Source organism: Pipistrellus hanaki (genome assembly GCF_964339955.1).
Source record: "Pipistrellus hanaki genome assembly, chromosome: 3".
Taxonomy (NCBI): domain Eukaryota; kingdom Metazoa; phylum Chordata; class Mammalia; order Chiroptera; family Vespertilionidae; genus Pipistrellus; species Pipistrellus hanaki.
The window spans coordinates 101,723,856-101,737,135 of NC_140505.1; the positions used below are offsets into that span (position 1 = coordinate 101,723,856).

Here is a 13,280-nt window from a genome sequence, read left to right on the forward strand (position 1 = left end):
CAGTGATTCTCAACCTGTGGATCGAGACGCTTCTAGCAGCGTCATCTAAGACCATAATAACGAAAATAATTTTATGGTTGGAGATCACCACAACATGAGGAACTGTATTAAAGGGTCGTGGCATTAGGAAGGTTGAGAACCACTGCTCTAGGAGGTGGAATCATGCAGTATTCCAAAGATGTGTAGGCATGGATTCTGATCTCCACCAGTGAACAACTTAAGTTGGTATGACCCTCCACAGCTAATAATTTGGTGCTTTCATACTAATGAGGTCTTCCAGATTATGACCTCAAGGTATGGGAAGAGAGAATTCCTGTCTGTCAGTCTTGCTGAGGAGATAGCACATATGCGACTCTCCACAATAAATTCTTAGAAGTGGCACCAGTCTACTTAGGTCACCATAGCCAAGTACCACATGGGGGACTTAAGCAACAGAAATTTTCTCATAGCCCTGGAGGCTGGAAGTCTGAGATCAGGGTATTAGTAGGGTTAGTTTCTTCTGAGGCCTCTCCTCTTGACTTATAGATGGCTGTTTTCCCCTATGTCTTCATATGGTCTTCCCTCTGTATATGTTTATTTCCAAATTTCTTCTTCTTACAAGGCCATTAATCAGATTGGATTAAGGCCCAACTATATGACCTTATTTAACTTAGCTACCTCTTTAAAGGCCCTATGTCAAAATACTCACATTCTGAGGTTCTGAGGGTTAAGACTTCAATATTTGAGTTTGAGGGGGACACAATTCAGCCCCATAACAGAGGGCATCATCTCTGGAGAACACACCTGCACTGCTATAGGTATCCAATATAATTATCCACAGCTAAGGAAGCAGCACATCGTGGGCATAACCCTCCATAGCAGGATGGTGGCTGGGGTAGGGAACTGGCATGTGGAGGCAGGAGGTGGGCATGGTTGCCAGTGATATGGACCATGCAACATAGGTCTCATTGGATCCAAGAAGCCTGGTTTTGCCCTCTGTCATAGTCATGCTACACTTGGGCTTTCAACACTCTTCAGGAAGAGCTTACACAAACAACCTCTACACTTAATGCATCCATTTAAAGAATATTTACAACAAACACCAAACTTCTAGTTCCCAAAATAACTCAGCATCAGCAAGATTACAACCTTGTCTGCATAAATCAGAAGAATCAAAGACAAATGGCCTTGTGCAGCACATCTAAGTCTCCAGCTACCTAGCACAGACAGAATAAAAACAAGTAAAATTCAAATTAATTTAGTCTGACCTCTGACATCCTGTGGACTGGATGTCCCCCAAGACCATTTCTGCTCAAATATTCTGACTCTAGTTAGTGTCACAAAAAGCAACAGAAGCAATGAATGCTTTCTTGTTGCTTTCACTCACTCACTCATGCAAAAAGTATTAATCAAGTACCTACTATGTGCTGGGTGCTCAGAATGGAAGGGTGAAGAGGAGAGAAGAGGTTTCATGATGAAAGTGACATTTGTGTTTACCTTTGCTGACATGCTACACTCTTGATGAGCAGAAGGAATTCCAGGTGGAAGGAAGACATGAAAAAAGGCCAGGAAACAGGAGAAACCAACCATATTCAGGAATAATGAAATGTAAGGTCTGGTGGGGAACTAGAGAGGATGGTGCCAGGGAAACGTGAGCTGCCAATCTAGGTGGGTAGGTAAGATGTGGTTGTGCCTGAGGAGGAGCACTTCCCCTGGCCATCTGCTCTCCACCTCCTCCAGGTTTGACATCAACCTGCAGGGATCAAGGAGAAGGGGCGGAAGAACCAGAGGAAGGCAGGTCATTCTTTCCAGGAAAGGATGGAGAGAGAAAAGAAATGATGGCAATGTGCTTTGACTATAAACAGCACAGGTATTCTTCAGCTGGAATGTTCTACAACTCTGGATTCTGACCGTTCTAGTGGGCGTTCCTACTTGTATGTCAGTATGGGAAAGTGACTTGTCTATTTTTGAGCATTTAAATCTGTCACTGAGTGAGTGAATTTGTTTATATACTATTCACAGGATGAGTATTTTCACCCCACAGGATCAGTATTATTGCTCATGCAGGTACTTGCTTTCAAAGCAGGATGGTGGGAGTCAAGAGATGCTTATGCTGGAGCCCTGACTAGCCTCTGAGACCAGAGTTAGTGCCTATGGCAAGACTCCCCACCCCATGGTGCCCCTGAAATAAAATTCCAAGTGAGCACGTTGGCTTCCTAAAGTATAGTGGGTGTAGGGACAATAAAGAGTGGGATCTGAGGAGCTAACCTGTGCCTCTGCAGGAAGTTTGAGAAGACTGATGGGACTTGGCAGCCAGGCTAAACTGTTCAACACAGCTGGGCCGTTTAAGTAAGTAAGGGCCTTCCTGTCCAAAATTGTCACTCTGTACACTCCTTGCTTACTCATAGGATTCCAAGTTATCAGTGCACGCAAGGAACAATAAAAAGAAACTTGTAAAATATCGTTTCCCTTCTGGAGCATGAAAAAATGGTGTGGTCTGCTGTGCCAAAGAGTGGGTACGGTACTACCTCATTAGAAAGATCTAGTGATGCTGTCCAGGTGGGTTGTACTCCTCAAATCCTGGTTATCTTCTGAGTTGAGAGCACCTTTGTATCTCCTTAATTCAACTTCCTCCTCCCCCCAACCCTCTCTTGGGGTTTCTTTTCCTCTAGTTCTTCTGCCCTAAAAAGGCTGGGTCACCTTCAACACCTCAATTTCCTTTTATTAAATCTCCAAGCCACCTCGTTTCTGTGGGCTCTGCTTTTGAGCTATTCCTCCTGCACCCACCACCTCCTGTTCATCCCCTGGCAGTGCTCTATCCCTGAGATAGCCACAGCCCCCTGCCTGTGGGCCCCTGCCTCCTCTGAGGGCTCCTGTGGCCTGTACAACGGAGCCTCCCCCTTCCTGTCAGGCCATCAGGCTCTTCACAATCCACCTGTGGCAGGCTCTCCTCCCCTCCCCCTGGAGCCCTCTTGCTTGAACCCCACACACGAGCCCAACCAAAGGACCTGCTCTTTGGAGAAGGCTGTTACCTCTGCACCTGGAACTCTGTGCTCCAGCCCTTCCCCAGGCTGGAAGCTCTGCTTCCCTCTGCCCTTGACAAGCTCCTCAGTTGAGCTGCCAGCCTCTCTCTGATGCTTACCTTAACCCCTCCCGTCAGGAAGACCCAATCCCTTCACCACCCACACACTCCGCTCCCAGAACACTTAGCTGTCCCTTTCTCCTGGCTTCTGTCGGTGTTTGCCTTGTATTCTGTGATGTGGGTCTTAGCTTCTTGACTACAATGCCAGTTCCTTAGGGACACTGTTTATGTAGGCAGCCAGCCGAACAGCTGGCTTGTGGTTTACAACCGCCTCTGGGTGAAACAGTAGTTGAGAGCACGGGATCTACAGCCAAGGCCTGGCCTGGGTCTCAGCTCTGCCTCTCCCAACTGTGTGACCTGGGACTAGCCGGGTGGCTGTTGTGTGCCTCATTTTACTCATCTCTAAAATGGGGCTAATAACACTATATGCCTCATGGGGTCATTGCAGGAGTTAATCCACAAGAAATTCTTTGGAACAGTATCCATCCAGCACATGCCATGTAATGGATTTTAGGTACGATTATTCTTGGGCCCCACTTGGCATTGCTGTTCCAGAGTCTCTGGAAGTGGGCCCAGGACTCTGCTTTTTAAACTAGTCCTCCCCACTCCCCCACCTTGGTGATTCTGCTGCACACTAGGTATTGTGGACCACTACTGTCATCTGAATCTCTTGTCTTATCCATGAGGAACTTGAGGACCAGGGAGGTGAAATGGTAGCCAAATTCAAAAAGAATTTGCATCTAATTTACTATCTAATTCACCTTTGATCATTCACAACCTTGAACAAGCTCAAACAGCACCAACTGAGTTTGAGTTTCAGATACATCCTGTTGGTTCCATTTCTCTGGAAAGCTAAAAAAGACACGCATATTTGGTAATAATAGTATCTCATGGTTGTTGTCATTAGTTTTATTATTATGCTACAAATGACGTGACTAGCACATAGTTCCTGGAAACAACCCCTCAAACATGGTGGCAGCATCCTCATATTTTCCCCATCTGGGAGAATATGTACTACAAACTACACACACACACACACACACACACACACACACACACACAAACACACACACACACAGCCATCCTGGACCAGATTAATTTGTGATGGGAAGGCACTTTGAGCTGCCAAATGTGATTATGAATTTCTGCTTCCCATTGTGGTAAATCATTCGCTGCCTTAACCCCCTCACCACACTGACTTTCAACAACTCCTGGACCCCCAAACCCTGCAAAGTGTTAACCTTCTGCCTCCAGGAGAAAAGAAAGGGCTTGAAGGGGGTGAAGGGGGATGGGGCCTGGGTGCAGGCTGCTTCTCAGGACGCTGGTCAAAGAGACTGAGGAGAGATTTGGCCAGTGGAAGGGTGTTCTGGGCATGCTGACTTTGATATTGCCTGCTACCCCCACCCCCTATCCACTGCCTCCACCTCACCATGACTTTCAAAGTGGTGGGAAAGACCCCGAACTGGAGAAGGAGCGGCTCTATCAGGGTTCTGAGAAAACTGGATGAAACCGAGAGGTCAGCTGAAACCGGTTTGGCTCAGTGGTAGAGCATCGGTCTGCAGACTGAAAGGTCCCGGGTTTGATTCCGGTCAATGGCATGTACCTTGGTTGCGGGCACATCCCCGGTAGGGGGTGTGCAAGAGGCAGCTGGTCCATGTTTTTCTCCCATCGACGTTTCTAGCTCTCTATCTCTCTCCCTTCCTCTCTGTAAAAAATCAATAAAATATAAAATAAAATTTAAAAAAAAAGAAAGAAAGAAACGGAGAGGTCAACCCACCCCACACCCTGCCTCACCAGCAACAGCACTGGGAGAAACCAGGGGCTCCATCCCCGACTTCTGCCCCCTCCTGAGGAACTTTCCCCGCCCCCCACTCTGTATGGTATCCCTGCTCTCCTTGCACATCTGACTCCCCTGGGTTAAGAGGAAGCAAAGGGTGAGCTCAGAGTATGATCTCACTCAAAAGCTCTAAACATGAAGCATCAAGGGAGCTCCTTAAAACACGGATTCCTCCTCCACGGCTCAAATACAGAGCAGTGGAGTCTTCGTTTTCACAAGTTTCTGAAAATATGCTGGCCTGCACAGACCTGCCCGGGGAACAGCCCTGCGCTGAAGGGACTCTTGTCCCTTCCTGGAGCCAGGCCTCCTGATTCCCTGGCTCCTGTGCCCTTAGGCCACTTTGAGCCTCGTTTTCTAAGTTCTCATCTGTGTCAGGCTCAGCCAATAATTCTGCCCAGAGGTATTTATCTCCATTCTAAGGTAAGGAGACTTACAGTGTGCTGTGCCTAAGTCACATGTCCTTCAAGAGCAAAATGGGGTCTAACCTTGATTTCACCCAGAACCCGGGTGATGTTGCCTCTGTAAAGCTGGTGGGTAACTGTTCATCAGCAGGAGCTCCTGAAACATCCATATTTCTCCAGCGTTATAAACCATGTATTTCCAGGCAAAATCTTTTTACACAAGTAAGCCTTGTAGTTCACAATGTTTTAATTTTTTAAATATTTTTTATTGATTTTACAGAGAGGAGGGGAGAGGGATAGAGAGCCAGAAACATCAATGAGAGAGAAACATTGATCAGCTGCCTCTTGCACAGTCCCCACTGGGGATGTGCCCGCAACCACGGTACATGCCCTTGACCAGAATCGAACCTGGGACCCTTGAGCCCGCAGGCCAACGCTCTATCCGCTGAGCCAAACCAGTTAGGACAATGCCAGTAAGAAATGACAGGAAGTTACAAATTTAACTCATTAATCCTCAACTGAACATAAGCATACTCAAAGGAAATAATGACAGTCCCTGGTGGTCTAGTGGTTAGGATTCGGCACTCTCGAAGGAAATAATGTTTGACAATTTATAAAGTCAGAAACATCCTTTTCTTAATGAGGATAGTTCACACTCCATAGAGTATTTGTCTCCAGTCCCTTCTCTGCTCTGATCTGCACCCTCCTCTCATTTTGTCAACACCCTTAGATTTGGATCAAAGCCTTAATTCACTTTTCACTCCTCCAGAACTCCCAGCGGCCTGAAACAGAAACATCAATGAGAGAGAAACATTGATCAGCTGCCTCTTGCACAGTCCCCACTGGGGATGTGCCCGCAACCACGGTACATGCCCTTGACCAGAATCGAACCTGGGACCCTTGAGCCCGCAGGCCAACGCTCTATCAGAATCGAACCATGATTTGAAACTCATCCCCAGTGTGGGACATGCAGGAGGTAGCCTATTGGTGATTCTATCTCATCATTAATGTTTCTATCTCTCTCTCCCTCTCCCTTCCTCACTCTCTGTGAGACTGTGTTCCTGTCTAGAAGCGGCCTGAGCTTCTAGACAGGAACACAGTCTCAATCACAGCATTAAGCACAAGACAGGCTCTCAATAAATGTGATTTGAAACCATGCAAATCACTGTGGTGGCAAGCTGCTTGTTCAAGTAGCCCTGCTTTTGAGAATTGGGAAAGGGCCATCTCTGACCGTTTGACAATGGGAACCCAGAATATAGATATGCACCCTGCACACGTAAACTATACAGAAGTGACGTTATGGACTCCTTAGTTCTCTAATGGCTCATAGAGCAAATAGTTCTGAGGATGCTGTTTTGTACCAGACACTCTAACAGGTGCTGTGGAGCCAAGAAGAATGAGACCCATCCCACCTTAATGGAGCTCATTTTCTATTGGGTTGAGGAAGTACATGAGGGTAGATTGCATTTTTTCTAGGAGACACAAATTCCTAATCTGGATGCTGAAAACTGTTCTGCTATTGCAAACTAATCATTGCTTACATCAGTTAAATTTCTTTGCACCCTAGCTAACTTAATGGTGTTTGGAAAATAATCATTTGGGAGTTTGCTTTTTTGTTTCTGTATCACATCTTTCCTATTGAGTGCCAAAGCAGTTGGAGACTAAGTCTTTCAAAATATTTCACCTTTGGGCCAGATTGGTCTGGTTCAGTGGTTGAGCATTACCCATGAACCAGGAGGTCACAGTTCAATTCCTGGTCAGGTCACATACCCAGGTTGCAGACTCATCCCCAGTGTGGGACATGCAGGAGGTAGCCTATTGGTGATTCTATCTCATCATTAATGTTTCTATCTCTCTCTCCCTCTCCCTTCCTCACTCTCTGAAATCAATTTTATATGGAGACAGATGAGATGGTAAGAATAAATTATTAATCATACAACTATCTTTGCATCATAAATTTAAATTGGTAACTTTATATAATGAGAAGTTGAAACTACAATATGTACATGGCGTGGGGGGGAAGCTATTGGAGCCCCCAATTCACTATTTAACCATTATCTTGTCTTTCCTGTTTGCTGTTTTGTTCACTTCCACCTTCCATAATTACTTATTTTAATCCATTTTTCCATATGGATATTAATAAACTTTGGATCATCCATTGAGCCCTTCACCTCAATAGAAGCAAAACAAATTTATTTTCTTCTGTTAGAATTCATATATTTTTCCATTATTCAAGTCCACTTTTCATGAGTCACATGTGAAACAAGAATGTTTGCAGGATGTATAATTTAGCCTTTGGATCCTGTCCATTTCTCCAGGACTATGCTGATGGGCATGTTAATTAGATCATTCTGCAGTTTTGGAGTACAATTAGACCAAGCCTTAACCAAAGGAGGAGGCATGACCAATGGAAACTCGGGGAGTTCAAAAACAGAGGCTCTGGTTGGGAAGAGGGAGCGAAGAAGGGGCAGGAACGCTGTAGCCCCACCTCCCTCCTGAGGGTGACAGGGGATTGGCATGCTGAGAGGACACTCAGAGCTAAGGCATAACTTCCAGGGGGAAATGTGCACACTCTGGCCTCCCCACAGCCACCCACGTTTTCAGTGTTCCGCCCGATGTTTCAGGAGTTCTGCTCCCATCGGTAACATAATGACACCCAGTGCTCCCACAGCCCTGTCCTCCCCATTCCTGCGGGGAAGGAAGGTGGGCTCCAGGCTCAGCGTCCCCAATAAGGGCCTTCTCTATGCCCAATTAAACCCCGATCCTCAGATCCTCTTCCCTACCCACAAATCTGACACCCAAATCCCACCTAACCACCTCCTGATAACTCCCTGCTCCTCTCTCCCATCTCCAGGGCTATGGTCCCAGGTCCTTTTTCCAGATGTTCCCAAGCACCTGACTTCCCAAGAGACCCCCAGGAGAGAGACAACAGGCATCGGGGAGTCAGGTCCTGTGCTAGGCTAGTTCTGGGACCAGAAAATAAAGGAAGCCACGGGGCCCTGGAGGCCAGTTATTTGTGACGCTGAGGACAGGAAAAATACCGGGTAGGGTGCTTGTTGCCTGACCCCTAGCTTCCTTGGGCCCCTGGAGGCTGTCACTCCCTTTGGAACTAACCCATGACTCATCTTTGACCCCTCTGGTCCACAGTGTGCTCGCTTGGAGAGCACAAGGGTACTTCCTGTTCTCACTTGGAACTGGATCATAGGCTGCATTGGGACATCTCTTGTATTTTCCTTTAGCTGCAAAGTTATGGCCTAACTTTTTCCTATGGGATGTTTGATCTTAGCTTCTTGAATATAAAGAGGGAGCCTCCTGGCACCGGGTGGCAACCTGGGCACGCTGTGATTGGGCAACCTGGGCAAGCATAACCATGATTAGGAGGATCAATTGTTCTCATGTCCATGCTTAGGTATGGTAGGAAGCAGGAATGGAGATGATAGAAAGAATTCCTTTGTTCTGAGAGTATGCAAATGAGCAAGGAGAATTGAGTCCTTTTTTAGGGTAATGAAATATAAAACAATATTTTTCAATATATTTTTATTGTTTTCAGAGAAGGGGAAGGAGAGAAACATCAGTGATGAGAACAAATCATTAATCAGTTGCTTCCTGCACACCCCCCACTGGAGAGAGAACCTGCAAACCCAGGCACGTTCCCTGATAGGGAATGAAACCGTGACCTCCTGGCTCATAGGTTGGCCCTCAACCACCGAGCCACATTAATGGGGTTAAAATAATATTTCTTCTTAAATGTTTGGACATTCCTTTAGAATTAAATGATCTAATTTTCTAAATCGATCATCTCATTTTACGTAGGTAAATGCCCCTCAAGGACAGGGAAGATTGGTGTTACTGTCAGAGGTTTGGACAGAGGTGGCCTTGGAAGGGCAATGGTCTGCAATGGCCAGAAGCTGCATGTGTCACTTTCTGTGTCATGCTAATAAAGAACTTTTAACTACTCAGAATGTCTTCTGTCCTTGTTCTGCAAAAGTGACAACTTATGTCTTTGTAATCTCCCATACTGTCCCAATAAATACTACATTCAGTCATTTATTCATCAAATTTTTACTGAAAACCTATCACTTCAAGTGTAAGTACTGGACTAGAAGCTTTGAATACAAAGTCATAAAATGCAGTGACTGCCCTTGAGCAGTGCTCCTTCCAAAGAAGGTGATCAATAGCTACATGACATGGTTGGGTTATAACACAGATGCAAGGAAAATAGAAGGAGACTCAGAGAAGGCACCCAGAGGCTGAAAGTAGGATGTGCCTTGGGTCTTAGAAGATGAGATAGCCATATTGGAGGTGAAGAAGACGGAAAAATATTCAAGGCAGAGGAAATAGTTTATGCCGAGGCAAAGAGGTGTGAAAGAGCCTCATGTATACTGAGAAAGGCAGACCGGACTATTGGAATGGAGGGTGTGTGTGTGTGTATTGGCAGGTGATGATGAGGCTGGAGAGGTGGTGAATAATCTTGATGCCATGTCTCACTTATATTTTATCCACTAAATAAGGGAAAATCAGTTGAGGTTTTTTTAATCATGGAAATAAAATTATTAGGGTTGGCTTTAGTAAGATTGTTTTAGTATAAAGAAAGAATTAGACAGGTGGCATTCCACAAGCCAAGAAACCAGAGTCTTGCTGGACCCTTGCCTACACTTGGTAAAGGCCTGAATTAAGGCAGACAGTGACAATTTAGAGAAAAATTAAAAACTGACAGATCAGATACCCTATTGAATATGAGGAAATGAGAATTTTTAGGCAATTCCTGAATGGTAGAGAGCACTTACTGAGTTAAGAAATAAAGGAAAATGTTTTTGTTTTTGTCACTTGTTGTTTGCAGCATAACATTACTATTTATTGGTACAAGTGGAAGTTTATTCTCTCACCCTTATTTAAAAAACAAAATACCATTTGCACTGATGTAATTTTTAACATCATTGCACAGTGGAAATCAAATGTTGTTTGTTAATTTCATGCCTGTGGCAAAGTGCCCTAATTAAAGACATCCTGCAGTTATTCAAATCTCTTTCCTCCTCCACATATTTCTCTTTCTCCCACAAAACATTCCCTCCACTTAAACCCCTCCCAACAGAGAGACACCAATCAGAGTTCAGGCTGGGGCAAGCATGGAGCAGTTCTGGGCTCTGGTGCAAGTATGATTTCTATAAAAAGACATTTAAGAAACAAGGCGAAATGTTGCCATTTTGCCTTTAATGGAAGAGTGGCTAGCAATTACAGTAAAAAAAAAAAAAAGTTTTATTTAAAAAAACAACTCTTCAAGTTCTAGGCAATCACTGAATTTTCAGAAATACACATACAATTTGCAAACCAATAGTTTGTATAAAAATAAACTCTGAATGTGTGATTAAAAAGGAGACCTCCTCCCCAGTCTTTTCAGCTGCACAAATGCATAATAAAAAGGAGGTAGTCTGTCGGGGCGGGTTCACCCCAGTGCGGAGGGGGCTTTGACCCTGGGAGACAGAGCCTGCTTGAAGCGCCTCTTCAGGTCTTGCATGTTGGGAGAGCGTGGCCGAGGAATGAGGGAGGCCCTTCTCCTCTCCCCGCTGAGGCTGTGCAGCTTGCTCACTTCTTTGCAGAGATGCTGAAACACATCACAGACATCTTCATAGTTTTCACTGGTGGAAATTTCAAGGAACAGGCTGCCCAGCTCGTTGGCTAGCTGAACACCATCATCAGTCTGCACCTGCCGGGCATGCAGAAGGTCCCCCTTGTTGCCCACGATGATGATAGGGGCCTTTGAGTCAGGGTGGACCTTCCGGATGTGCTGGTAAAGGGGGCGGATGGACTGGTAGCTGTCGTAGTCTGTGATGGAATAGACCAGCAGAAAGCCCTCTGCCCACTGCACGCATTTGGACAGGGAGTCAACCATCTGCATAAGGTTGTCTTGGACCTGTGAGGATCAAATGGAGTCTGATCAAGGAGGCTTTCAGTGGGAGAGGACTCGAAATAACATCAAAGTAAACTTTGAGCAATGGTTGAAAAAGAAATCACTGAATACAGTTTTCAGATTCTGCCCTGCTTCTGCAGAAGGAGGTTTTTGATGTAGAAAGAGCAAATTCTCAGGCAAGTTCCCTGCCTGGGTTATTTTATGAGCTGTTACCAATGCATTGTTTTTAACCTCGCTGCAGGGCAGGTAGTCTGGGGTGAACCTAGGCTGACTGAAGAATGACTTCAATGAGAACTTCCAAATCAGAATGTCACCATTTTTAAGGCACTAACTCAGAAAAAGCAAAACTTTGGAAATAAGCCAAGATAAACATCTATTCCCAAAACCCATAAAAATATTTTTAGCATGTCCTTCTTGAGAATGTTCCAGAAACAAATTCTTTCTTTTCGGTTCTTCCACGAGACCTTTCCTCCCGAGAAGGGAGAGCAATTAACTTAATCAAGTTACATTCCTGAGCAGGCGCCAAGAGTGTCTGACTGCAATTAGTGACTTGCGGGCACGGCTAGAAACAGAAGCACTTCCGCAGTCCCTGCTGTGGGAGAAGACCCTCTCCAGAGCCCCAGCCAGACAGTGTTGCTATAGGTTCCCCGGCCAGCCCTGGAAGAAGTGGGAGACCCATGCCAGCGGCCTGGCCCTCACGGCTTGTAAAGAGAAGTCCAGAGCCTCTCCCCCTCTCAGAGGTGAAACTATGTGAAAACGATGAGATGTCAGAGGTGGCGCACAGGAGGAAGCCGCCTCCAACACCCAGTCCTTGCCCTCCTGGAAGGTTTCTAACAGCCCACTGACCGGCCCCTCCTGGGGACAGCCCCCTCCTCCCATCCACACACACACCCAGCCCGCTCAGCGGCTTGCTCAGGCTGCCCAGCGCCCTCGGGGTCGGGAGGGAAGCCCGCCAGTCTTCACCTGGATTCCCCCGGGGGTGTCCTGGATCTGCAGAGACAGCTGGTCGCCCTCGACACACACTAGCCGTGAGTACAACTTGCCTGGAGAAGGAAGAAGAGTCTGTTTTTAAATTCCTACACTCTCCGCAGGACAAAGAAAATGGAAGCATGCAGCCACAAAAGCAGGGGGGCACATAACTATTCTAACCTGTATTCGGTTCATAATCGCCGATGAATCTCTTGGTTAGGAAGCGCACAATCATTGCTGAAAGTGAAATAGGAAAATCAGGTGAAGGGCTCGGACGGGACCGTCCAACACGACACTCCCCGGGAGAGGCGGGAGGAAGGGGCAGCGGACTCTGCAAGCCCCGGGGGAGCCCCTTGGTCTCTGCGCCGCTGGCGGCGGGGACGACTGCGGTGCTCGACCTGCTGCACCGGCCCTCGTTCTCCAGCGGAGCCCAACCCGGCGACAGCCCACCAAAGGCTGCCGGGGAAGCCAGAGGGAGGGGATGTGCGCGTCCCCCCTGCGCCCGGTCCTCCTCCCCGGCCGTGCGCTCCCGCTCCTCCCCACGCCCCGCTGTTCGGCCCGGTCCGGCGGGGCGGGCTCCGCCCGGCGGGCTCCCCCAGGCACTCACCGCTCTTGCCCACGCGGCCGGCGCCCAGCACGGCCAGTTTGATGTCCCTGGGCAGGAGGTAGTCGGAGGAGGACTCGGGGATGGGCGCGAGCAGAAAGTGCCCGGACATGCTGGGCGGCCGCATGGAGCGCGTCCGGCGGCCGGAGCACAAGCCGCGCAGCGAGCCGCGGCCGCAGCGGGGTGGCTGGCGAGCGGGAGCGCGGGGACTCGGGTACCGGGGCCGGGCGGACCGCCGCGCTGTCCCCGCCACCGCCGGCGGCTTTTAAAGGGCTCCGCGCTCCGGGACGCAGCGCCGCCTCAGGCTCCTCCCCTGCCCCGCCCTCCCCCGGGGGCGGCGGCGGGAGCGGGAGGCCGACGCCGCGGGCTGGCGCACTCCCTGCCGCCTGACGCTCTAGGTTCGGGGACCTGCGCATCCCAGGGCCCCCAGACGCTGGAAATGCAGGCACTGTCCCGAGAGTGCGGGGCGGCCTCTCGCCGGCCTATGCCTGAGCCCGGTG

The 13,280-nt window shown here is 47.9% G+C and overlaps 1 protein-coding gene across 1 annotated transcript; it reads right to left on the minus strand.

Moving 5' to 3' along the window:
* Positions 1-10,493: 10,493 nt before the first annotated feature.
* Positions 10,494-13,074, minus strand: RASL11A (RAS like family 11 member A). The gene is made up of 4 exons (XM_084878381.1): positions 12,784-13,074; positions 12,357-12,413; positions 12,171-12,250; positions 10,494-11,210 (listed from the first exon to the last, which is right to left on the minus strand). The coding sequence occupies exons 1-4, from the start codon at positions 12,905-12,907 to the stop codon at positions 10,743-10,745; spliced, it is 729 nt and encodes a 242-aa protein (XP_084734507.1). The 5' UTR covers positions 12,908-13,074; the 3' UTR covers positions 10,494-10,742.
* Between the last annotated feature and the right edge of the window lie 206 nt (positions 13,075-13,280).

Coding starts and splice junctions, on each gene's coding strand:
- RASL11A (XM_084878381.1), bottom strand. CDS start 12,907: ATGCGGCCGCCCAGCATGTCCGGGCACTTTCTGCTCGCGCCCATCCCC. Junction 12,414..12,783: donor CGGCCGCGTGGGCAAGAGCG/GTGAGTGCCTGG, acceptor TTTCACTTTCAG/CAATGATTGTGCGCTTCCTA. Junction 12,251..12,356: donor CGATTATGAACCGAATACAG/GTTAGAATAGTT, acceptor TTCCTTCTCCAG/GCAAGTTGTACTCACGGCTA.